The 26,009-nt window shown below is 36.9% G+C and overlaps 1 protein-coding gene and 1 long non-coding RNA gene across 2 annotated transcripts in view; both read right to left on the bottom strand.

Annotated features, from left to right (window-relative positions):
• The window catches only part of PAH (phenylalanine hydroxylase), a 38,182-nt gene extending 21,747 nt beyond the window's left edge, over positions 1-16,435 (bottom strand). Inside the window, exons 1-3 of the mRNA XM_026726567.2 lie at positions 16,116-16,435; positions 13,057-13,164; positions 2,553-2,736 (exon numbers count right to left, since the gene is read on the bottom strand). Of these exons, the coding sequence (XP_026582352.1) occupies positions 2,553-2,736; positions 13,057-13,164; positions 16,116-16,136 (313 nt within the window). The 5' untranslated portion in view covers positions 16,137-16,435. The remainder of the gene's footprint in view (positions 1-2,552; positions 2,737-13,056; positions 13,165-16,115) is intronic.
• Positions 16,436-20,082: 3,647 nt separating this feature from the next.
• On the bottom strand, positions 20,083-23,947 carry LOC148125656 (uncharacterized). The gene is made up of 3 exons (XR_015744010.1): positions 23,043-23,947; positions 21,328-21,439; positions 20,083-20,597 (listed from the first exon to the last, which is right to left on the bottom strand). It is a non-coding gene; the product is annotated as an uncharacterized LOC148125656 (long non-coding RNA).
• Between the last annotated feature and the right edge of the window lie 2,062 nt (positions 23,948-26,009).

The raw sequence follows: 26,009 nt of genomic DNA, 5'->3' as shown, positions 1-26,009 counted from the left end.
TTGAGGTTTTGCTAAGCCCTGAAGCTTTTTTAACACTTAAAAAAACCCCAATTAGATGAGACAATTCATACTTGAGGCTGGTGCTTTGTTTTGTACTAGAGTAAAATTAAGTCTCCTTTGAGCTGTTAATGGCTAGATTCTTACAGCACACAGAAGTACAACTTACTCAGGCCTATTTCAATCTCATTGTAGAGTGTGACACAAACTCAGCCAAAGTGTGAATCTAAGCCTTCTTATTCCTTACTAATTGTGGGTGTTAAGAATTCTGATCATAATAGAGATAGACTTCTGATTTATAAGCAAATGGTTCTCTTAAAACAGGCTGGGTGGGAAAGTCTTCCCTACTGTGTGATTGAGGAAAATGTACCACAAACAAATGTTAACCATTCTATGATATTCCTTAGATTAATGATTATGCTCTTAGTGATGGGCAAGATACCCTATCCATCACTATCAATTTGTCACTAAGACTGCATGTATCTCTCCATCTGCCCAGCTCTTGTGCAGTTGCTGTGTTGCCATCGGAAGCCAGTTGGGCTAAGATGGTTCAAACTTGGTCAGTTACACAGTCCTATTTACTGGTATGTGTGTGTGTTTATTGCATGCTTTTAATTTTTTAATCTCTTTTGTTTCTTCTCTTTATCAATCACACCAGTTTCACAAATATGTGCTCTTTCATTTAATTTAGTCTCTGATTATAAATTTATAAATGTAAGCCAGATACAGAGAGATAGCACATGTACAAACCTAGTAGTTTACAGACACCTATATATACAACATCTTTAAGTCTGAAAACATATTGGTAATCTGGAAACATATTGATCAAGTTGGCTATAAGTAAATCATTTGAATGGTCTTACTCTGTGGATTGGAAGTTTTTGTTAGTGGAACACAAGGATTAGAAACAGAGAAGAATATTCCTTCTGGATAGTCAGACCCACTTTTAAAATATATTATTTGTACTGAACCTCAGCTTTGACTGTAACATTATCATGTATTAAATCAGGGCTGTACACTTCTGTGTAGTCTGGTGAGGATGTGTCTATACACATACACTTGTTAGTATTTCTTAAATACTAATCCTAACCTCCAAGGGCTACAAGGGACCTAAAGAAGATACAGTGGTATTGCTGGAGCATATGGGGTTGGAATAGTTTTTTGCTTCTTTTTGCATTTCCAGAGTTCACAAATTCATAAGACTGTTCCATAAAATTGGAGGCTTAATGCATCTGTTTTTCTATATGTGGGGGAGGGAAGGTTTCCAAACGTACAACTGACCCAATAGATCAGGATAACCTATAAAATCAACAAATAAACAAAACTCAATAGTTTTATATGTTGGTTTTATAGGCCATCCTGATCTGTGGTGTGGATTGTGCCACCGTGAGTTCAAAGGCTGCAAAAAAATATCTTTTTTGGTAAAAAAATATCATATCAGTTTTCCCACAATGTTTCATCTTAACCAGACTTATCTGAAAATACAGCTAACTTGTTTCAATAGATCTTACTAAGATGAGTTGCATAATTGCCTCCTAGTAGAACCCTCCCCCTTATTTTTTTTTCCTTCCTTCTTTATGCCAGAATTATGATAAATTAAACGTTCAATTTTAAGTGATTGTGGTTCCATGACAAGCCATAACATTTGCCTGTCATGTTCCTTTCCTTTTTTCCCCCTTTAAAATGTCATGGGTAGGACACAAAAGAGAGGATAAGAAGATTATAAGGATTCATTTCAGGAAGATATTATTCCTCTTTCATGTTGCTCCCAGGAAGGAAAAAGACACAGCAGACCTAAAGCATTTTAAATCAACCTTTCCTGAAATCCTATTAGGATCACACCTGCCATCTGAAGAAACCATGATCAGATTTGGATGAATGTACATGCTTACTAAACATGTAAGTTCCCCTGATCGTATTTTCTTCTAGATTCTGTCTAGTGAATACAGGTAAGTCATGGATGAATAATTATGTGCATGAGTGTAGTCTTATTTTAATTCTTTGATTCGGGCCTATTAGAATTAGGAAGTTATATGCAACTTTGAATTTTTATGTTTTCTTAAGAATGTGGCATATAAGTTGTCTGGATAAAATAACTAGGATAAAATAATAAACAATAGCCATTCCAATAAAAAGGTAAGTGTAACTGGAGCTAGAACTCAGGACCAATTGATCTAGTTTGTGTCTATATCTGTCTTGTCTGCAATTATTCATGAATCTGTTTGATGTAGTTTCTGTATCAGTCAAAAAGACAGAACGTAATCATTGTTAATATATTTTAATAACTAAAATGTTTTTTTTCCAAAACAACTCACCCTGATTTGCATTTTAGCTTATATTTATATGCAGTATGCACCTTTCAGGATATCACAAAGGAATATCACAAAAAATTAAAAGCGAAAATATGTCCTCCATCATTTCTTTGTCTGAAAAACATGAATCAGGCTGGTAGACCTTACCAATGCAATCCAACTGAAATTCTTGAATATCCATTGGTAAAACCAGTGAAAACTTCCTTTTACAAGAATTGGTTGTGCTGTAAGCTTTCCTCTTACCTGCATCTTTCCTCTTTTCACGTGAAAGTTCATGAACATTTGCTCTGATGTCATCTCTCAAGGTCTTGATGATATCTGGAAGGGCAGAAATATTCTTGCTCTCCAGATTAATGAAAAATTCATATTCATCTTTATTCAGCCGGGAAGGTCTGGATTCTATGTGAGTCAAGTTTATCCCCTTTTCCTAAAAGACAATGAAATAAATAATACTTTTTTTTTTGCAGTTGACCTAGAAAGTGATCTGTGCAGAGTATGGTGTGTAAAAATTGGGATGACAAAAATCTTTGTTTGTTTATAAACCTATTTTTAAAAAATAAAAATGTGTACTTTAAATGTTCAGCCCCACACAAAAGAAATTGATAACTGAGTTATACAACTATAGCTGTATACCATTATAGGTCTGCAAATGCTATTATAATAAATATTAAGTTGATACCTCTCAAGATCTGAATATAATGAATGTCCTACCTTTCTTTATTGCCTACTATTAGACAAGTGGTCATTAATCTCAATGGCTATTTGGTACCATTCAGCTCAGAGACATCATGCTTCTCAATAGCAAATACTAGAGAACATCAATGCAAGATAACTACTGTTTTCATCTTTTGTCAGGTGCCTTTTGTAAGCATCTCATTGGCTACTGGGAAATAGATGTTGCATCAGGTGGATTCTTTAATGTTTCCCTGTGAAGTCTTTTTGAGGACAGTTTATTTACAGTTACAACCCTTACTATTACACATTGGAGGCATCAAAGGGCCAGATAATGATCTCCCAAAATGAATAGTGTACAGAGACTGAATCTGTGTTTCCCTCACAAAATGCGTACACTCAGATCGTTCCAGGAAATGCAGTAGAAGGCCCAAATGTGACACAGATATGTGCCATAGTATAAGTTACAATCCAGTAAACCAGGAAGGGTTCCAACCTCCTTGGGGAGTATAAAAGATGGCAAGTAGCTCCATTTCAATAGCTGTTTTGAGATATAGTCTTGTCACATATATGATGACTAATGTCAGGAACATGTCATTGCAGTTTCTCATTGATTTATTTTTAATTAAAAGAAATTAACAATATTAAAGATCAGATGGAGCAGGTCTGAAGAAGGTCAAAGAAGGCAGACCCAGAAATAAAGACCAAGAAGGACTATATACTCACTAATTACATTTTCTTTTTTTATATTTGCGGTCATGAAAAATATTTATTTGAAAGACAACTACAAAAATGAATCAAGCTATTAGTGATGTCTAGTTTAAAATATCATGAATACATATCAACACCAATAAATATAGGGTGGGAATCCCCCCGCCCCTGGAGCTGAATATTAAATATATTCAAGGGCAGAGAGAGAAATTCAAAAGGACCATCTGCTCAGAAACAATGTACACTATTGGATCTGTCTTTTCTGAAGTTCTAAGCAATGAGCACCAAAGATGGGCTAAACTGTTTGGCCAGATACCAACACAAGAAGTTGAAAAGGTCAGAAGTGCATTCAAATCCCCTGGCACAGGAAAGAGATCCTCCTAACATGGATGGCCTCCATGCAAAGACCTCTGTTAACCAAGCTGAGCCCTGAGGTCAAGTTGTTTTAGCTCTCTAAAGACCTGCACTGGTCACAGACAATGCTTTGTATTTGCTATTTAATTAGGTGCTCACAAATCATTAGAGGGCTCCAGAGCTAGGGAAGGGTGAAGTTTAAATTACTCCATGTAAGATTTATGATGATCAAGACCAGACCCTAAAACTCACAGTCTGCTCTTAAGCAAGAATGCTACAATTTGTTATAAGCAAGAATACTATATTTAATTATAATCCCAATAATTCCATCGTTGGAATTAAGATTTGGGATTTATAGTGAGATAGCAAAATTCTTTCTTTCAAGAAGTAGTAATATTTGATGAAATGAATGACTTGAACAGAGAACACTAGATGGAAATGTGAAATGTTTATCTGCATCTTTGCTGTTCTTCCATTGCCCTTGGAATCAGTTGTAAAATTTTTGTGCTAGAGAAAAGTTTCTGTCTCCACCATTTTTTAGATGATTGGCAAAGCCAATGATCAAGGGGTCCTGGAAGGTGACAGATGATTATCCCCTCTAATTCTATACAGCATAGCAGGTGCATCCTTGGTTATTATTAAAGACATACCAGAGAAAAAGGATGCCTGCATCTTGAGATGTATACTTACCTAATCATATAATCTGAGATAGGTTTCATGAACAACATAACACAATTCCTACCAGTTGCATCTGTAGTGTCTTTAGTTGTGTCCAGCAGATATGTAATACCCTTTTTAAAATTTTAAAATAAATATCCTAACTATTGCCTTTTTTCCTCTTGTGGAAAATTCTGCATTATGTTTGAAGGTACAAATATTTTTTGCATTTCTGACAGCAGAGGAACAAGTGGTTAATTTTTAACTAGTCCAAACAAACAGATTTGATCTTGGAGTTGCTCTGAAATTCATGTACAAACACCACTCCGCTATGAAAAGGCTCAGCACATGATCACCACTTTCTCTGTTGCTAAATAATGCTGCAAACATGAGTATTTCAGCTAAAGCAAACATTGCTGGGTTCATCCGAAATGCTGAGATAGTTACTGCTTTGGTACTTATGTAATGAAGGGGAGAACGGGCAGCCATCTTTCTTAAATGTCCCCTAACTTGCTGCATGTTTTTATAACAGAGGTGCAAAACAAGCCCCCCGCCACCCAGAGACTCCCTTCAGAAATCAGTGCCTCTTTTTGCATTTTTGGAAACATATAAGAGGAAAAGCAACTATGTTGGGCAAAGTCTTAAGTTAAAAACATTTATCCCACATCAAGAATAAGAACCCACATTTTCAGTTGAGGATGCAAATAATCTCAGAAAGGCTGCTTGCTGGTGGTAGGTGGGCTCAAAACCTGTGGAAGATGGACTTCCGGTTTGAGCCTCTTTGGTGATGGACCGAAATCTGCGATTGTGCACAGTTTTGATCCATGCTTGCCGCCGGAGCGTCCTGAGCCAGCTGGTTTCAGGGCTAAGCCACTCCGTAGAGGTGGTGAAGAGGGGGGAGACTGCCAGCAGGGTCGAGGAGATCTCTTCTCCCCAGCTGGCCACAACTCCCTTTCCTGAAGGCGGTTGTAGCGGTGGTCAGAAATGGCCACCTCAAAGAAGAACTCGACTGGAAAAGAAAGTGCAGGAGGAAGATAAGAAGAGAAAGTTTTGGCTGACTGGGTTAAACTGAAAAAGCAACAACATAAGGTACCCTGGAATTTAAACTATAAAAATAACATTGTTCCCAAAGAAGATTTTGAAGCGGCGAAGGAGAGAGGGAAGGGAAAGGATTTGTTCTTTTTTCTTCCTCCCTTCCTTATACTGATAACTAAGAGACTTAATTAAGAAATTGACAAAAATCTACCTGGACATTATTAGGCTTTTAAGCTGAAAATAAAATGTCAAAGGGATAATAAAGCTTTTTAGATATTTAAAAACTTTAAAAGCAGGAAGAGAGAAAAAGAACAAAAGTGCAGGATCTGGAAAAATGGAGGAGACTGCCTGGAACTAAAAGGAATTTACAGTGAAACCTTAACAAGATTCCTAAAAGATACACTTCGACTGAAACTTTGTAACAAAATAATAGAACCCCAGGAAGAGAAAGTGGAAAAAAGAAGCAAGAAGAAACAGCTTTGGATTATTTGGATAACTTGGTGATTTTTGGATTTTTGGCTATTGCATTTAAATGACTAAAATCAATCAGGTGGTTGTTTAAAAGTGTTTAAAATGGCACCACTTCTAGAAGAACTGAAAATGGAACTTAACAAGTACAAAGAAGTGTACAAGAAGGGAGCGGTTCTTTTGGCTTCGTATTTCAACTCTTAGAAATGGAGATCTGGAACTATGAGAAACAACAAGAAATGCTTATACAACAAGAAAATCTGGACAAAGAAGAAGCCATCTTTAATGATCAAGTAATGTTATGGGGGGGGGAGGAAAGGGGGGAAAGATAGTGAAAAGTCTAAGATTTGAAAAAGCAACCCAAAAAAAGAATACTTGGAAAAATAATTACAATATTAGAAAGCAACAGAAGAGGGGAATCACAGATGAGAGAATTAGAAGTAGAGAGACAAGGGGGGGAAAGGGGGAGGGAGAAGAAGGGGGGAAGAAGGAAAGAAAAAGAAGTTATAAAAGACAGAAACAAGATACAGAGAAACAGGGAAAAGGTTCAAGGATTGAAAGCATAAGCCTGTTTAGAGATAATGGGTGAAAATTTAATTTAAAAGAGATTCTGCAATGGTACATAAGATAGTATTGTGATATTAGAAATAGAAATAATTTTTAGAAAATATGATGACTAAAATGATGGATAAAATATTTATTGTAATATAGTTAATAAATGAAAGAAAGAAAGTGAATGAGAGAATGAAATTAGGAAAGAATGGGAACATTTTAATTATTATTAATGATTTATAAAAATATAAGTGAAGAGAAATATGAAAAAAAAGAATTAATTATGGAAAGTTTATAAGTGTTCACAAGGAAGTATGATGTTCAATTGAAAAGAAAAAGATGTCAAGATTTTAATGAATATTAATGATAGAATTGAATTGGAATGGTTTTATTTACACATATATATAATTTTTTAAGAATATAGTGTGTACTTTAAGAATGTACCAAGCAGAACTCGATTGGAAGTTATGTATTATATTGATTGTTATAATCTTAAAGGTATAAATTGAAGTTTAAATAAGAGTTGAATGGATAAAATTAAAAGAAATAAAGATGTCATACTCCAATTAGTAACTACAGGGGAAAATTTGTTTAATGAGAAAAGTTAATATGAAATTGAAACAGGACAGACAAAAAGTACAAATATAATGATTTGAATTGAGATATGAGATAATTAAAAATAAAGTTGAGAAAATCAAGGGAGGGGAAAAACTACATAGAAAATGTTAAATAGTAATAAGATATGGAATAAAATACAAGGATGAACATGAAATTGAGTTTGTGTCTGTATGAAGAAGTGATAACCCGTGATCAGGCTATTCTCAAAGAAACATGTTTTATTTGTATTATGTTTTTTTTGTGAAAACCCAAATTAAATTTATTTTAAAAAAAAAAAACGTGGAAGGTGTGGCTGAGTCCAAAATGGGAGGTCTAACCTTTTTTTCTCATTTTTTCTTCCAACCTCTTTGTCTGTTCTTTCTCCCTGCCAGTGATTTAAACTATCACTTTTACCTGAGGATTTGAATGGCAGGATGAAGAGAACATTTAAAATTAACTGACGGACAATTGTAACAATTTCACTAAATGCATCTTATTTTAATGGGCCTGCATTTGTGAAAGTCCTTCTTCCCACCCTTCTGTAACAGATTTTCAAAAGTTACTTTTATAAAAACTTTCCTTTTTGGGTTTCAAAAGCTTGATTTAGGCAACTAATTTTTAACAGCCACTGGCTTAATTATTTCAAAAGCTATGGTTTTGTGGGTGTGCTGTTGTTTGGTAAAACTGAAATTTTTAATGTCATTTCAACCTTCTTAACAAGAAAAGCAGGGTAAAAAAACTTTCAATCAATATTTTTACACATGGTATTGTAAGAATGTGTGACGCAAGTTCATAAATAATTCTGCTACCTATAAAAAATCATCTCTCTACCTTCTCTACAATCCTGAGGGGAAAAAATTAAATAGCACCAGTGGAAATTTTCAATTCAGAAGTTTCCAAAAAGGGGAAAAATATCCTCCAAGTTAAATGTTCTGTTCCTTGTTCCATGATAACTATTGTTTTTAAAATTAAATCTATGCCAAATAAGGCTTCCTTCCAATAAACACAGTATATATTTTGACACTTATTTTGACATCATGGGGGTACAATACCTCAGCAGTTAAAGATGCTGAGCTTGTTAACTGAAAAGCTGACAGCCTGGGTTCAAGACCTCTGAGGGCTGTGCAAAGAGGTGAGCTCCCATTACTTGCCCCAGCTCCTGCCCACCTAGCAGTTTGAAAGCCTGCAAATGTGAGTAGATAAATAGATTCCACTTTGGTGGGAAGATAATAGCATTCCATGCACTTCATGTATAATCATGCTGGCCACATGACTACAGAATTGTCTTTGGAAAATGCTGATTCCCTTGGCTAACAAACAGAAATAAGCACACACACACACAACACACACACTCTCAAGTCGGAAACAACTGGAAAGGGGAAATCTTTCCTTCTGTTGATATCAATTGGTAATACTAATAAGAGGCAAGTAGGCTATGAACACACACACACACAGAGATACATAAGCAAAGAAGCCTATGCATTGCCTGTGACTTTTTTTGTAAATTACCCAGAATCCCTGGGAGCCATGTAGTGTATTTAGTATTAATATAAATGTATTATAATATACACAGCAATGTAAAATATGTAGCTTCCAGTTCTTTAATTTATACTGGCCTTCCTTATTCTTATGATTGGTAATAAAATCAGCCAGATGTTTGGATTTGGAAGTTTTATCCCCCCTAATGAGTTTTTTTTCCACCTATCAAGTCCCTTCCCAAAGATCTGGGAAAATTATTATTTTTTTACAAGTGCCTATGGCTGGAAGCTAAAACAAGTGGGCTTGCCTTATTGACTGCTGTGAAATGAAATAGGGTTGAGTCACATGAGGGATAAATAAATTCTGTTTAAAGTTTCTGTAAAACTTTACTTTAAAAATCGAATGCCATACTTTCAAGCCTTGGCTAGTTAGCCCAAACTGGTGCCTTTAAACATGCTGGATTACAATTTCCCATAATCTCTAGCCAGTACAAACAATGAAAGATCAAAACATTGGAAGAGTACCAGGTTCAGAAAAGCTAAAATATATAACAAATCATGAAATGAACTCTTTACAATTAGTGCAAAGAAAGTTACATAAATACACATATTTGGGTCCATTTAGCCCATATTTGATTTTTCAACTTTCTTGTATTAAATCAGGGCTGTTTTACATTTAGATCCACATTATACCACTGAGACATAGGACTGTACTTTTTCGTAATGCCTATAATAATTTCTTGACAAACTCTCATTTGGCCCAAATTAATTAAATGGCCATTCAGTATGAGAGGCAGGAACCAAGAAAAGCTATTATGGAATGGAGAACAATATAATATAATACAGTGCTATATTGTAATATAATACTGTACTGAGAAGGAATTGCATCCTACAGAATTCAAGCTGTCAGCTAGAAGAGGACAAATATTTGCTGAGCCAAAGGTTAGGATTAACTGTAATGATCTACATGTTAAAGAAGAAACATTGCTGATTTTGTGCCTGATGTTGAAAGATATTTAAAAGTGAAACAATTTTCTGGAAGGGGAATAATCAAACATTCTTTTCTAAAATACTAAAATATCCTTTAAATTGAGCTAGATTCCTGCTGGTTTTATGGAGGCATACGTTTAGTTACCTTGGCAACAATTGGGAAATAATTTGCCATTTCCTTCTTCCAGGAAGGTTTTTTATTTATTTTTTTTAAATCCCAGTTTAGCCTATAACCCTAGAATTCCTTGAAGACCTCACATATAGATGCTAACAAGCTGCTTTGCTGCTGAGTCCAAACAATGCCTGTCTCCACCACTAGACATCTTCAGACAAGACTAGCTTGTCATCTATGAGGTACTCTAACTCTGAATTTTCATGTGTCAAGCTGATTCTATGAGATGAATGAAGAACAGAGCTGCACACTCATCACAGCTTCGCAAGAGCTCTGCAGGGGAAGGCCAACGTGTCTGTGGAGGCTGAGCCACCTCAGGAGAAAGAGGTTAAAGGAATATTGTTTCTCCACTCTTATACATGACTAAGAAGTGCAGCCAAGCTCTCCATCAGATTGAAGAACAGCATTTCAAACTCCTTTCAAGTTAATGTCAAGAGAATCCATCTGATTAACATCCTGAGGAGAGAAAAAAAACAAAAAAACCCAAGAACATATACTGTTTCTAAGGATACTATTCCATAAGCCAAGTAGAACATTGACAAAATATATTAGTCTTTAACCTGCTACAGAATATTTGTAATGTTTTTTGTTGCTATCAATAAGTGATTTTTTAAAATCAGTAATCAGTAAGGAACCTGATTTACATGCAGGTTTTGTTTGTTTGAACCCCAAGAATCTCTCTAGATCTGATCACAGAAACTCACATTGTACAACACGATTTTGCTTTCTTTTTATTTATTTGCTAAAATGCTAAGCAACATAGCTAACTGACACTACTAGGATTAATACATCTTTTTGATTTTAAATTAAACCTCAAAGGATGGGCTTCATCAAAAGGATGAAAATTTTGACAGAAACTCTCTGGTGACATCATTGTATTACCTCAGTGCCCTCTGTGTAATTCAGAAGTAGGTTGTTGGCTTTCTTTTTTAAATGTAGCATCCAGCTCCAAACATTTGCCTGCCCATGATCCAAATGACATCTCAAGGCTTGAACAGAGCCATTTTGTTATGTAAACATGTGGAACTATATTTGACATTGACAACAACGAGGGTTGCTGTCATAATTTCTTTTTCTCTTCCCATCACCACCATTCTCATTCAGTTTGATTAGAAACAGCTGCTTTTGATTCTTCACACCCAATTTAAAGAAATTTTCAAGACTGAAGTTGAGAATACTTACAAAGGATTTAAAAAGTGTATATGAATATTCCACCTTTCATTCATTTCATTGTACAATCATTTCTAGCTTCTCAGACTTAAATCCCAAAGGAGGATATCACAGGGAAATTCCTTTTGTTAGGGTTGTGAGATTGTTTCTAATTGTTTTTTAATATTCCAGACTGGGAAATATGGATAACCGGGCAGTTTTCAGAATGATGGAAAGATGAGCAACTGGAAACAACTCCAAATATGATTGATGCAATTATATTAATTATATATTAAATCTGAAATTGAGGACAGATTTCTTTAAACAAACCATCTCAAGGTGGATTATATGAATTAAGTACAATGTGTGGCATTCTATAGTAAAGAGAATGTTAGTGCATGTAGTCTTTAAAATATCTTGTTTGCATTTCATGTATGAGCCATTTAACAAGACTTTCTGGCTGCAGAAGGACATAAAGTTCTATTAAGTACAATAGGAAGGAATGTTAAAAATGTATGTTAACATGTTTAAACAAAAACATCATCAGGATGTTTGCTTGCACCATGTAAAATCAGATTAATTACATGATGAAGATGAAGATGCTGATATGTCATCAAGTCGGTGTCAACTCTTAACCATATAGACTTTTCTCCAGGATAAAAGTTTTAATGAATCCATCTTGTAACCATGTCAGATGTTGTGGTGATAAACACAAATACATAATTGATTCTCCTGTAGCCTTGAGCTCATTCCCTCACCCTACTGTTCCAGATAGGCAATCTCTCCTTAGGTTATATTGAAGAATTATATTGCAGAACAGAAGAAAATGTGGGGGGCGGGGTGTCTTTTTCCGATTAGCAAAACAGGCAGTGATGCTACAGAGTGATTATTACTGAAGAAGAACCAACAGCATTTCCATCTTACAACAGTGAGATATGTTTAAAAGAAACACTGAAAAAAATATTCTAAAGAAATTACTAAAAAAAGAACGGTAAAGGGGTCATGGCCAAATAGGCAGCGGTGCTCATTTCTGTTTCAAGGCCATTGAGCAAGTGTTGTCCAAAGAAATTTGGTCATGCAGCCAGCATGGCATCACTGAGCACTGTTACCTTGCCACCAAAGTGGTACCTATTTTTATACTTGAATTTGCATGCGTTCAAACTGCTCGGTTGGCAAGAGCTGGGGTGAGGATGGGAGCCTTGCATTGCACTTGGGCCTTGAACCTGAGCTGCCAGCTTTCCAGCCAACAAGCGCAGAGTCAAAACCAGCAGTGGGATCCTACCTGTTTTCCACTACTGGTTTAATGATCACGCATGCGTGCGCACCTAATGGGTGTGCAGCTTTCCCCACACCAGCTGAGGTCTGCAGCACCAATCAGATGAGAGGATATTGAAGAGAAAAGCGCAGGGGCAGGTGGGAGAGCTGATCCTGTGCTTTTTTCTTCTTTCTCCTCTCAGCTGATCGTAGGAGGCTCTTTTTTTTACTACCAGTTCAGCTGAACCGGTCTGAACCACTAGTCATAACTGCTGAACCACCATGCTCCAAAAGAAATTAATGCGATAGACAAAAAAAGATACAAGTATTTTTTGCAGGTGAAGAATGGCTGAGGGGAATTAGATAACAGATTCTGGTAAACCATTAATATAAAATCCAGCTTATTTTGAGTGGCTGCTTTTTACAATTTCTCACCATTTTCTCTTGCCAAACAAGCAATATCACAGAATATTAAACAAAAGAGTAACAGCCAGATTTTTCAGCACAGGTAGGTTTGGGAGGTGACGACTTTGGGATGTCATCTGAGATCAACCACAAAGACGATGATATCTGGGAACTGCATCCATGATGGCTGGGTTGTCATTTTGCAGCCTTAGTGGGATCACTCTTCCTACAACTGCTTTTGTAAAATACATACCTCAAATATGCGAAGGACTTTAGCCAAGGCTCCAACTTCTTCTTTGAGGGAAAAAATAAGAGAGATTGCATCTTTCTGGGAAGTGTTCTCTTCAATGTACCTGGATTCCTATATAAATAAATATGAAATTATTTACAAGGCTTTGGTGTCTGGAAACTAATTACATCAACTCTAAATTCTAAAATGGAATTTGGCTAGCTGTTTTACATTCCTATTTTTTTCCAAGTTGTTTTACAACTCACATCCATCTTAGCTCACTTATAAGCAGACAGAAAAGGGGTTTTAAAGGTTATACATGTCCAGTTTTTTTCTTTAAAAACTTAAGTGATGAAGTACCCACAACTTTTGAAGGCAAGCTGTTCCACTGTTTAATTGTTTTCACTGTTCAGAAGTTTCTCCTTAATTCCACGTTGCTTCTCTCTTTGATTAGTTTCCAGCCATTGTTTCTTGTCTTCTGGTGCTTTGGAAAATAAGTTGACACCCCTCTTCTTTGTGGCAGCCCCCCAAATATTGGAATACTGCAATCATGCCCCCCTCTTGTCCTTCCTCTCTCTAGACTAGACACACCCAATTCCTACAATTGTTTTTAATATGTTTCTGTCTATAGATTGGGCTGGAAACTATATATTGGCTGGAATGTGAGCAGATTGTTGTGAAGCAATGGATTGAATTTCTCAATTTGTAAGATGTTCCTCTGTTTTTAAGTTTGGCAAATTAAGTTTTTATAGCAGTAATGATTAACAGCTTGTTTTCTTAAAATGCGTAAAAAACAAATCTGATGTCTACCTCCTCCTTTTCAGTTTTATTAGTATTACACCATCTTTCTTTCTTGTTAATATTTCTTCAGTGTCTTAAGCTGTATGTATTGAGTCTGAGACAAGAGAACTTCTTATTAAATAGCTTATACTTGTTCCCAGAGCATATCATTTGTGACATTAATCCACTGGCCCAGATCAAGCTTGTGAAGCTCATGAGGAGTATTTATTAAATGTCAGACAAAGGTTTAGCTAGAACCAGTCAATGGCTCTTCATAAACAAAAAATGTCTGTTTCCAGTAAATGTTTGTTATGTAAAGGAGGGAAAAATATATCAACTCAAAGCATTTTGGTTAAACTCTTCATGTTGGAGAACAAATTGAATGGTCAATATATTTTAAGATGAAGGTGAGAAAAATATCTGGACATAAAAATAAAGCTCTTTGTTGCTTCATTGCTACAAGCAATCTTCCTAATTAAGGAATTGTGAGGAAATTTAAGCACATGCAAAGACTAAGAAGAGCAGTGTGTGTGTGTGTGTTATACCCTCTTATGAGGAAAATCTTGGACAAATCCAGAATTGCTAAGCTTATCCCAGCAGGGTACATTTCATGTTGTGTTCATCCTTTATTTTCATTCTTGGAAAATCAGAAATTCATTAGTGGATTTCACTGTGGCATTTGTTCAACTCCTCTTTAGTTAATATGGAAAAACAGCTTTTTAAAAAGAAGCCAAAGCAAAGTTCTAGAATCCCATCCACAAAAGCCATGGAACTGCTAAACTGTTTGAAAAATAAGAAGCAGCAGCAGCTAAAAGTTCATTAATATTAAATATTTCAGTTTAGAGATTATCCAAGCTGAAGGAATCCTCCGAAATAGGGACAGCTCAATGCAATTGAAAGACAAATCTGCCATTTGTTTCCATAGTCTAGGTACGTAGGAAGAGGCTGACACACCTTCAGAGATTTCTCTGCTTTCAAATACACCCAACTGTTAGATAAGTCTCAGTCTACCTTATAACTTCAAAGATCAGAATTATGTAAGCTGCAGTATTTTCTGTGATACATTATAAAAACAAAAGTTGGATTTGAAAAAGGACAGTAGAAAGAGTATTGAAGCCTTCAAACTTGCTCTTGAAGAAGACTCTAAAAAATATTGTGGACAGCCAAGAAAACAACTGGATCATCAAAAAATTCAATCCAGAGTTCTCACTGGAGACACAGATTAACAGGCTGAAATTATTCTATTTTGGACACAGTATGCAAAGACCTAAGGGGAAATGTTAGGGAAGACGGAAAGAAGATAGCCAGTAACAAGATACATGGCCTCAGTTACAATAATGATCACTGCACCTCTGGAAGACCTGAAAGACCAAGTTAGAGATAAATTGTCATGGGAAAAAAAATCTATGTGCTCATTAAGAGTTGAAAACAACTTCATATAATCACTTAGTGGTCTAACTTTCATATTACACTGAGGCAGGCATTCACCAGATTTCAGATATGCTCAACCATTGGTGATAAGCAAATACATTTGAGGATACTTGCTTCTACTGGAGAAAGAAACATTGCCATAAAAATTGGATGACATTATTTTCCTGTCCCAAATTCCTTTGCTCACAAATTCAAGGATCAAGGGTTTCTAATTGTAGATAATTTTTGGTGTCCGTGGTCAGCATATTTCTATCTATCATATAATTCATCAAAAATATAATTCACCAGGACCCATCTCCAGAATCTAAGAAGGCTGCATGAGATATTAGAATGGTGTTTAACTGCACTTATTTAACATGAACATATATTTTAAATCTCAATGTATAGATAGAAACTATGTAGGTCAAACTTAATGTACACTTATATACCTTTTTTCAAAACCAACACCTTATTTATTTGTTGCTGGAAACATTCTCATAAATACCTAACTTTCTCCACAGTAGATCAAGTAAACATATATTTATCATAATACAAGTTATTCATAGGAAAATCTATGTAAAAAAAATGCTATGCCTGCAAGTTTATTTTCCCTTGCCCTGTTTCAGAACAATCTAAATAAAAATAAATAAATAAACATAGGTTTGTCAGTTTCAGCATTTATGAATTTAAGAGCAGGTTAATATGCAGGAATAGAAAGATAATGACTTATACTGCCTATAATTACCCTGATGTTGAAAGCATAGAATTGAAAGTTAGTGTCAGTTGTATAACTAGTAACTGCAACATTATGCATTTAAAAAAAAACACAGGCGCTGCTTATTTATAACATTTAAATAGCTACATAAAACATCATCTTAATATAATGAACTTACTTGGAAAAGATCTCCATTCATGTTGCTGGCCTTTTTATGTTTTTTTTCCCTCAAGCACTAATGAACAGTATTTTTCCTAGAACAATTTTACAATGTTTGCAGGATCTTCTGCAAACTATGAACACACATATTTAAAGCTGAGTTTACAGCTGAAGGCCTCTTTTGATCTCAATTCTTTGGCAGAGTTTGGACAAAGGTGGGGTTTTCTTCACACACCCCTCTGCACCACCCCTTTCAACTCAAAAGGCACCATGGTTTGGCTGTGAGTTCCAAAAGTCAAAAATTGGGCTCCTTTCTTTGTCCTTTTACATGTGCTTTCTGTTTGGGTGACCGCATGAATTATTTCTTGTCTTCTTATGGTTTGCATTGTGCAATTCTGTAATTTCAGTTCTCAATATATTCCTTCTCTAATCATATGAACCAACCATAACAATGCTACTTGCTTATAGCAATACCAGACAGACTTCTGAAGATACTCTTTAGATCCTAAATGGATGATCCAACCAAACGGGAGTTCCAAATAAAGGTTTATTCATATTTATTTCATTAAGTTTATATTAGAGGGAGAGAATCTTTTATTGCCCAATCCTGAGGAATGCATTCAAATTTAAATGGGAGAAAATTTCCTGTGAATAAAGCCACAAAATAAGCACAAACATAAATTATATTTGTCCTCATCTTGTCCCGCCTGTCTGCACAGAAGAGCACCAGATTGCTAAATTTCACAAGATTCCTGTTGCTTATTTTCAGGTAATCAAACATAAAACTGTAGCCAATTGACAATGAAATGAAGGTACTTTCAATTCTCCCCCTATTTTCCATCTGTTTGTACAAATTGCTGTCTGAACCACGCAGTTCTGCAAGAAACCCAAATGAGTTCAGTGAGGCTCATAAATGAGCAGGCAGAAGTAGTACAGACTAAGCCGGGCAAAACAGCCCATATGAAATCAGAGCACATTGATTGTAACAATCACTGAAACAGCTTCCCAAAGTCACCTGGGCCACTATGAAATACAATGACAGCTAGCTCTCCCTGAGGTAGTAGTGCAAGACAATGAGGAGCTAGTGACAAAACAAGACCAAACCCTGCAACTTAAGTTTTTGCAACAGGATACAAGAAAAATGAACAGAGATTGTATCATAGTGTCAGTAATTCTGGTGTCATTTTGAAGCACCACACCTATTTCCTTAGAAGATGGATAGATAGATAGATAGATAGATAGATAGATAGATAGATAGATAGATAGATAGATAGATAGATAGATAGATAGATAGACAGTCTGTCTATCTATCTATCTATCTATCTATCTATCTATCTATCTATCTATCTATCTATCTATCTATCTATCTATCTATCATAATAATAATAAGCCTGACATTTGTGGAACTCTTTTGACATGCCTGGGGACACTGGCAGACACTTAGGTTTCCCAGTTAAGTATTTTTGATTGGGTTCAAGCATGATATCAGTCTCCCCCCCCCCCTTTTATTTAGTTCTCCATTCATTTGGATACGTGTGGCTTACCATTTTAATCATTTTTAATGCCAGCTTCTCTATGAAGCTCGGGCAACTGTAAAAAGAGGATGATTTTAATACAAAAGGCAATGTGTGGATGTTATATTCAGGGAATGAGAAGAGATAAAGCCAATATTTTTCTATATTTTTTATTAAAAGTTTTAAAAAGAAAATAAAAAAACTAACAAAAACTGATACATAATAAAAAAGACACAGAGAAAGAAAAGGAAGATATTAAAAAATAGAAAGAAACTTCAATTTCCTGAGGAACAAATACAAGTGATTACAAATTTATCTTTTGCTCTATGGTTACAAAAAGGCCGCCTTTTTTCTATTATCCAACATTTTCTAATCATAAAAACCATAAATCAAAAGTTCATTTTTTCCATTTCATGCAAAAAGTCCATACGAAGTTTATAGTTGACAAAAAATATATTGTAGATATTGTCTTCTCTATAATCAAAGAAATCTATTTAGTTATCTCTGCAACTTCTGTCAATCTCACCAACCATTGTTCCATTGTGACTGGTGCCACTTTTCTTCTTTCAAACATATAATAATCTTGTTGCAGTTATTATATATAAAAACAAAGTTCCATTACATTTTTTCTAGCTCCTTATCTATTAATCCCAAAATACAGGCCTTTGGTTTCAATTGTACACTAGTCTTTAAAATCTTCTGAATTAGTACATGTACTGAATCCAACATTTTCTGGTTTTTTTTACACATTCATCAAATATGATAAAATGTCCCTTTAGGAGAGATAGAACCAATGAATGGGGCCATGGCACAAAAAAGAATTTGCTAGGGCATATTTTTATTTACATGATTGGGTGCAAGTAGGGAGACGCCCCCAAGCCTTAAAAGAAACTGTGAAAAGGGACAGTAATTTTAAATTGTATTCACTGGTAGTTTCACTTTGCATGTAGATATTGGATTGCTTTATCCTGTGATGCTAGAGCAAGAATATGTCCTATTAGTACAATTTGGGGTATTCATAGCCGTGGTGGGATTCTACCAGTTTGGACCGGTTCCGGCAAACTGGATGTTAAATTTGCATCTGGTTCACTGAGCTGATATTTGACCTGACTGGCTGGACCTGCCCACCTTGACCCTCCGCTCCCAGGAGTCTCCACGTGGCCCATTTTCGATGCAGGTAAGTGCAGGGTCCACATGGAGAGTCTGGGTGGGGGGAGAAATCAGGCTTTCCGGAAGTCCAGAAACAGTCCTGTTTCTGGCTTCTGGGAGGCCTCCAAAGCCTAGGAGAGACCATTTTTGCCCTCCCAGAGGCCTTACGGAAGCCTCCAGAGCCTTGGGAAGGCAAAAATTGGCCCTCCCGGAAGTTCTGGTAGGCCACACCCACCATGGCCACACCCACCCAGCAACTGGGCAGCGAACCAATTGCTGGGATTTTTGAATCCCACCCTGGTTCATAGACTTACAGTTTCTGTTCAGGAAATGGGTGGCAACTCTGACCAGGAAGTCCCAAAGGTGCTTTTTCAGGAGGCAACTGGACTTTCTTGGTTTTTTTCTTTGAAGATGTTTCCATTTTCATCCAAGAAGCTTCTTCAGCTCTGACATGATAGTGGGGAATCAGATAGTGGTTGCCTCCTGAAAAAGCACCTTTGGGACAACCATGACCTGGATGACCAAGAATCTCTACAGGCTTCTGACCAGGAAGGCTGTCACACAAATTCATCTGTGATTTATGATGTATTTATCACATTTTAAAACCGCCCATGTCTCTCACAGAGGAACTACCTGGAACAGATGGCTTAGGACAGTCATCATGTATTTGAATTATTGCAATGTGCTTTATTAGGAGTTTCCCTTGAAAACCACTCAGAAGCTATGCCTTTTCCACAACTCAGTGACACTAATAGTTATGATCATGCTATGGCACATGCACATCATCTCTGCTCTGTGAGCTGTATTGGTTGCCAGTAGGTTTCCCAGTGCAATTCAAGGTGATACTTACTGGCTATAATGCCCTTCATGGCATAGGCTGGTTATTTGAATGTCTTCCATAGCTTCTGTCCTTCCTAAATGATGATGCAGAGTCAGCAAGCTTTGGATACCAGCAAATATACAGTGTCAGCTGTGGGGGCCAAGGAAATGAACCTTCTCTTTTGCAACACCTACTCTCTGAAAAAAGGCCTCTAAGATTTGCATAGCTCACTTTGACCCTATTTAAACGAGCCCCTAAAACCTGGTACTTCCTACAAGCATCAGATTAGAGTAGTTGTTGAACTTCTGTGTTTTCATGGTGCTGGGACTCTATTCTTGGAAACTTCTTTTAAATGCGTTCTATATTATTTTATTTTTAACTATTTTGTGTAAAGTCACATAAGACAATCTTTTTGAAGGCATCCCCTGCTTGAAAAAGTATCCAAGCTGTCCAAATTGAAAAGAGAAATAACATCAGACAAAGTCTTCAAGTTATGCATCTAGGTGTCTGCCTTTGGCAAATGGGGGCACAGTTTGATTGTCAAGGAGGAGAGCTGAATGTTTGTAATGGTTCATACATTTGATCTTCTTCCTTAAAATGATTGATTGTCAGCAGATGGCACTCTGTCTACATAAGTTTACGGAAATCCCAATCTGGCATTTTCTTTGCTTTAAAATACATCATAGAGCGGGAACCGATGCAAATAAGCAGCATCAGACAGGGCACTGCACCTGGATCAGCACCTGCCTCTCTCTTCACGCTAATTAATTGAGTCAATATGGATTGACTCACAGCAACATACAAGTGCCACTATTTTTCAGGCTTTTTGATCAGTACGCAAACAAGTGACACTTAGCAGAGCTTTTGGTCAAAGTTATAAACACAAGAGGCGAGTTAATACTGAATAATTTGTCCGTGGTGCTCAGTTTTATCTCCACTGGCTGGCAGTGGTCTTCTTTTAGGGTTTCAGCCATATTTTCCAAGTCACCTTGGAAGGTGCAAGGACTCTTCTTCAGACCTGTTGTGTGAAAAATATGGAGGGCACAGCAATTACTGTACTGAATGCAAAGGTTTGCAAACATTTAACAGACACAAATATGCAGGTTTGGATAATTCTCCTCAACAAATAAAGGAGTAGGTATAATGTTTTTAGCTCATTTGTTTAACTGGGTTCTATTTATCTAAGTTTAGGTCTTGTGTGGAGAACAGATCACATTTTAGATCATATTGATGCATAAATATTAAACATTCAAAGGAGTTCACAAACTTTAGAGAACCATTGTATGTCAATACCGAGAGAGAGAGGGTTCATGTAACAGATTAACAAGTATGGTGCTTATTTTTATATAATACCAAACACCTAAACAAAGTATTATGGCTTAATATGATAGACTAGTGTATTAAGCTATGCACTATATTGTATATCACTTCAATGGTACTGCACAATTAAGATACAAAACAAAATACTATATAATATACCTAAAATTAATCAAATCACATTTCAATGGTAACATTGAAATTAAACCAAATAGGAATCCTGTGACCACATGCCAACCTCCAAATGAAACGGGTGGCTCAAAAAATGTGAAAAATACAACAGAAATGAATGCTTTTATGCATGGGTGGGTGCTACCATATAAAAGCATGCACTGAAGCTGCTGTGTGCCCATCTAAGACAAATACATCAGTTTAGCTCTTTTCCATCTGAAAGAACAGGATCCTGCAGTGTAATGGAATGTGAGAATAACCTTGGGAGACAGGAGGAGGATCCACAGCATAATCAATGATCTAATAAGAGTTCTGAGTCCAAACCTGGAATGGGATTGCAGAAAATGTCTCAGAAAGGTCCTTGCATAGTTTCTGGAAAGCAAAGATAAAAGTGGGAAATGGTTTTCAGACTTGCAAGATTCTGTTACTGTAACTCTACAATAGAGGTAGCGTGGTTTTAGTGTGCTCTCTGGATTACCTTATAAGGCTGTCATATAAGAATTCAAGTTCCAAAATTGTACCTGAAAACCTACTGGCAGCCAATGCAGCACCCACAGCACAGGTGTCCTATAAACAACTTATCTGCTAGCATAAAGCTGCAGGATCTTGTACTAATGCAAGTTCAAATAGACTTTTGAGACACCCGATGTAGAGACATCATAGTAATTTAGCCAGGAAACAAAGAACACAAATTACTTTCCCAGAAATGTTTACACTAAAGCTCAGCCAAAACTGGTCATCTGCTCTTCTAGTCACAACCTCTATATCTATAGAACAATAGACGAAGGTGAATCTAAGAGCATTTCCAAGTCATAGACCTGCTACTTCAGGAAGAATGCCACTCCATCCAGATTAATCCCTGGAGCAGTTGGAGCCACATAATTTCTGAGCAAATAATAACCTATCCTTGCTGGAATCAGATTTAAACTTGTTTCTTTTTATCCAAATCCTTATAGCTTCCAGTCACTGGATTAGGACTTCTTCCTCTCACAAGAACCAGGGACAGACCCTAAATTCTCCAAAACGGAACAAGTCACATCTATGGAAATTCTTAGTCATCCAAGTCATGATTATCTCAAAGGTGCTGTTCAAAAGGCAGCTGGACTTTCTTGGGTTTTTTTCCTCGAAAACAGGCTTAACTTCTCATCCTAGAACTGAGGAATGGATGAGAAGTGAAGTTTTCAAAGAAGAAAACCCAAGAAAGTCCAATTGCCTTTTGAACAGCACTTTTGGGACCCAACAAGTCACCTTAAAGAGAGCTGCTGCTGGAATAAACTCCAGTAACACACAATAAGGGTGGAGAGGTAAAAGCACTTTGCTTCTGTTATCATTTTGATGTAGGCTCAAATCTGTGTTCAGTTGGTTCATTTTCAGTGGAAGGAACTTCTCTGAATCTGCACATAAGGAGAGATTGCTTGAGAGCAAGGTCATGAATTTTTGTGGTCTCCCAGATCCCCACACAAGGACAGAAGTAGAAGTCCTCAAGGATTAAAAGCAAGCACCAGAACAGTGATGAGTTTCAGAAAGCCAGGGAATGCACCAACAGCAAGATGAACAATACCTAGGCAGAATCCCTAGCTTGTTCCAACCTTACATAAAAACATTCATAGTCACCACTTGATGCATGTTTACCCCTAAAATCCAGAAGACCCCTATTCTCCTAGCCTTCTGAAAATTCTTTTCCCAAAAGAGAGAGAAAGTATCTGTGAATGTGAGGGAGTGCACTTTTGAGGCTGCCGGGTTTGTGTGTTTTGGTTTTTATCATAGTATGTCATTAATTTGCATAAGGTGGACTTTATACATATTGCAAATAAATAAAATGAGTCACAGCTCTGGACAACCCTTGTTTCTTTGAGGATCACCATCCCTTCATCTACACTGCCTTGACATTAAGATTGGTGCAGGATCTGAAACCTGGGGTAGCATAACCACCCTTGCCCAATTACGTTTGCAGAAGCAAGTTGATAATACATACCAATCTTGGACACAAGTGTAGGTCATGGTCTTGTTACATAAGGACTGTTGTTGGATGCTAACTGCATTTCGTTGCCCATATCCATGGCAATGACAATAAAGTTGAATCAATCAATCAATCAATCAAGCAATCTTCTGAAACAATTTTGAGTCCAACCGTCTAATCACCCAGCCTCAAAACAAGCATTAGATGGGAACTAGCAACAAATTACAGGTCATTCTTCCCCTAAAATATATTCCCCCCACTCATTGTCACTGCAATCTGACCATCCTTCTTCATTTTTCTGCCCCATCTACCAGTGGTTGCCTACTACTTTATGCCCATGACAAACCAATCTATCTCGAAGTCCTTCCAATAGTCCAGCTTCTCATTCACCCAACTCACTGAAGTTCCTGGAACAGTTGGTCATTTGGTAACAAGATACTTAGAGCAGCTATCCCCTGCTCTTACAGCCACCCACTTATTTTTCACTTGCTCTTTTTATCTTTCAAGAGAATCACTCCTCCAATTCTATTTGCACCAGGACTGGCAAAGACCAGTAACTCCACTTTCATTTTAGAATTCTCCAACTTTAGGTGATGCTTCCTCTGCATTCAGTTCTGAATTTGCTCGTGGCCTTGTAAATGCTCCAGATCTTCAAAGTTATCCAGGCACCCCCAGAGTATTAGTCATTCTCAACTACTAAGGCCCTGGATTAGTAATTCAGCTTCCACTAACACCTGGCTGGCCAATCTCCACATGGGTCACACAATGTATTAATATACTACAATGAATTCCAAAACAGTTCGAACCACAATTCCCCCATTGCAGCCTAGCCTAGTCTGCCTTGTCGAGTGAACTCTCCTAGTCCCAAATCAAAGCACAGCTTTTTCTCCCATTTCTTTAAAAAATCTGATCAACTCTTCCTGCATGTTATACTTGTAAAGACTGAGCTGCAGGTTATCTTCTGAGTCACAAATTAACAGAAGAATGATCAGCATCATAGAGCAAACTAGAGGACAAGTTTCAGAACAAACAAGCCAGCATGTTATACTTCAGAAGGGGTTTTGTTTATAGTTTTTCCTGTCCAAATGGAGTCAATGATTAGCCAGAACTGGTGGAGCCAAGCCAAATTAGATGGTCCTTTCGGAGCAGTTGTAATTTCATAGTGCACCACATGCAGCGCTATTCAACATTTCTTGATAAATGAGATCCCAGAAAGTAAATAGGACTGGCAGAGTTGCAATTAATCTTCAAGATATTAATTTCTTTGCCGTGAAAGAAGGGTATCTTCCAAAATTAATTGGTTTAAATATATTGTAAAGTATAGTGCCTGTCTTGGACAGAATGGCATATGTTTTTGGTTGTTGCTCCCACTCTACTCCCAGCTCACGGTCCACGCTCACTGCTGTCCCACATGAGATTGCCTTCAACAGATTGCAACTAGTGACCAGAAAATCCCACCCCTATAAAGTTTTCTTCAATTTGGTGTCTTCCAGATGGGCTGAATTTCAACCATTTCTACATTGAATTACTATTCATATCTGGGAATGATAATTACCTAGTCCAATAGGGTAGGAGACTTGGGAAGGTAGTGTTATTGTCAGGGCTCCAACAAATCCACCCCCATTCAAATCATAAGTCTCTAGCCGCATCTCAGAGAAAAGAAATTTGATTTATTCAAAGTGGCCATGTTGGTGTTAGGTGGATGCAGCTGATACTAAAATACATCATTCATTTTCCCCTTCACCCTGATTCCCCCCGTTAATAAAGAAATATGAAAAAGAAAGAAAGAAAGAAAGAAAGAAAGAAAGAAAGAAAGAAAGAAAGAAAGAAAGAAAAGAAAGAAAGAAAGAAAGAAAGAAAGAGAAAGAAGACAGAAACTGATCAGGATCTTGGCAAAGAATATAAACATCTGTGTTAGCATCAGTCTCCACAAATTAATTTCAGGACTGGCTTTTGACTACAAGGGAGACTTCTATGGATTTTTGTAGGGTGCTTTCACACAAGATGCTTAAGCAATAGTTCCTTATCCTAATTCTAACAGATCCTGGAACATCAGAAAGTCAGAAAATTTATGATCTGAGCTCTCCAGTCAGATAGTACTTCTTGTCTCACTTTGCCAATTAGAGTTTTCAAGTCTGCACATATTGTAGCCATTGATTTGCTACTGTTTGGCAATTTGTTACAGCTGTGTGAAGGCAGAAAACAGCATTTCCAGGAGTTGATTGGGCATAGTGCATGAAGCTTCTGGAGAGGTCCACCCAAGCACACCTCTTACTGGAACTGCCACAGGAGGCAGCATAGTGAAGCATTTTAGAAGTAGTGTGTGTGTCTATGTAAGTCGCTTAACAAAGCAACTTAGATGTTTTGCACAGCAAGTTCTTCAGAGAAAATCACCTTTCTGAAACTTTGCCCAGGGTTACTCAGTGCTGTTCCCAGCCTTTCCACACATTTGTCTAATTAATACTATGAAAAGTCGTCTAAATCGATGACCAATATTACACACCCAGCTACACATTCCATCCTTCAACAATATCTTCCCCTTTTTAACTTGCAATGTTCCAAAAACATGCTAAGAACTGAAATCCCGCAAGTTCTTGACTGGGCTGATGGGGAGTTAGAGTCTTAATGCTGCAACTGAAGAGACCCAGATTGGAGAAGGCTGCTTCACCAACTTCCTTTCTTCCACTGAAACCCTTCGCGTCTTCTGGTGAGCTACCGGTAGGAACCTGACTGATCGACTTGCTCCACCTCTGTCACAGATTCCTATCCTTATCCTGCCAGACAGTTGCAGCTACCTGATCGTCGGAGTGCTATGTGAGCTAAAGGGTCTTCTCTAGAAAGCGGCTGCCAGGATTATAAAGCAGAGGTCCCCAAACTTGGCAACTTGAAGACTTAAAGTCCACAAGTCTTAAAGTTGCCAAGTTTGGAGACCCCTGTTATAAAGGGACGGCATTTCAACTTCAAGAGGGTCGGGGGAACAGA

Source organism: Pseudonaja textilis, chromosome 5 (genome assembly GCF_049901715.1).
Source record: "Pseudonaja textilis isolate UNSWEBS1 chromosome 5, rPseTex1.2, whole genome shotgun sequence".
NCBI lineage: Eukaryota > Metazoa > Chordata > Lepidosauria > Squamata > Elapidae > Pseudonaja > Pseudonaja textilis.
Note: the sequence above shows the minus strand (reverse complement) of the source record. Positions and strands in the feature narration are given on the sequence as shown.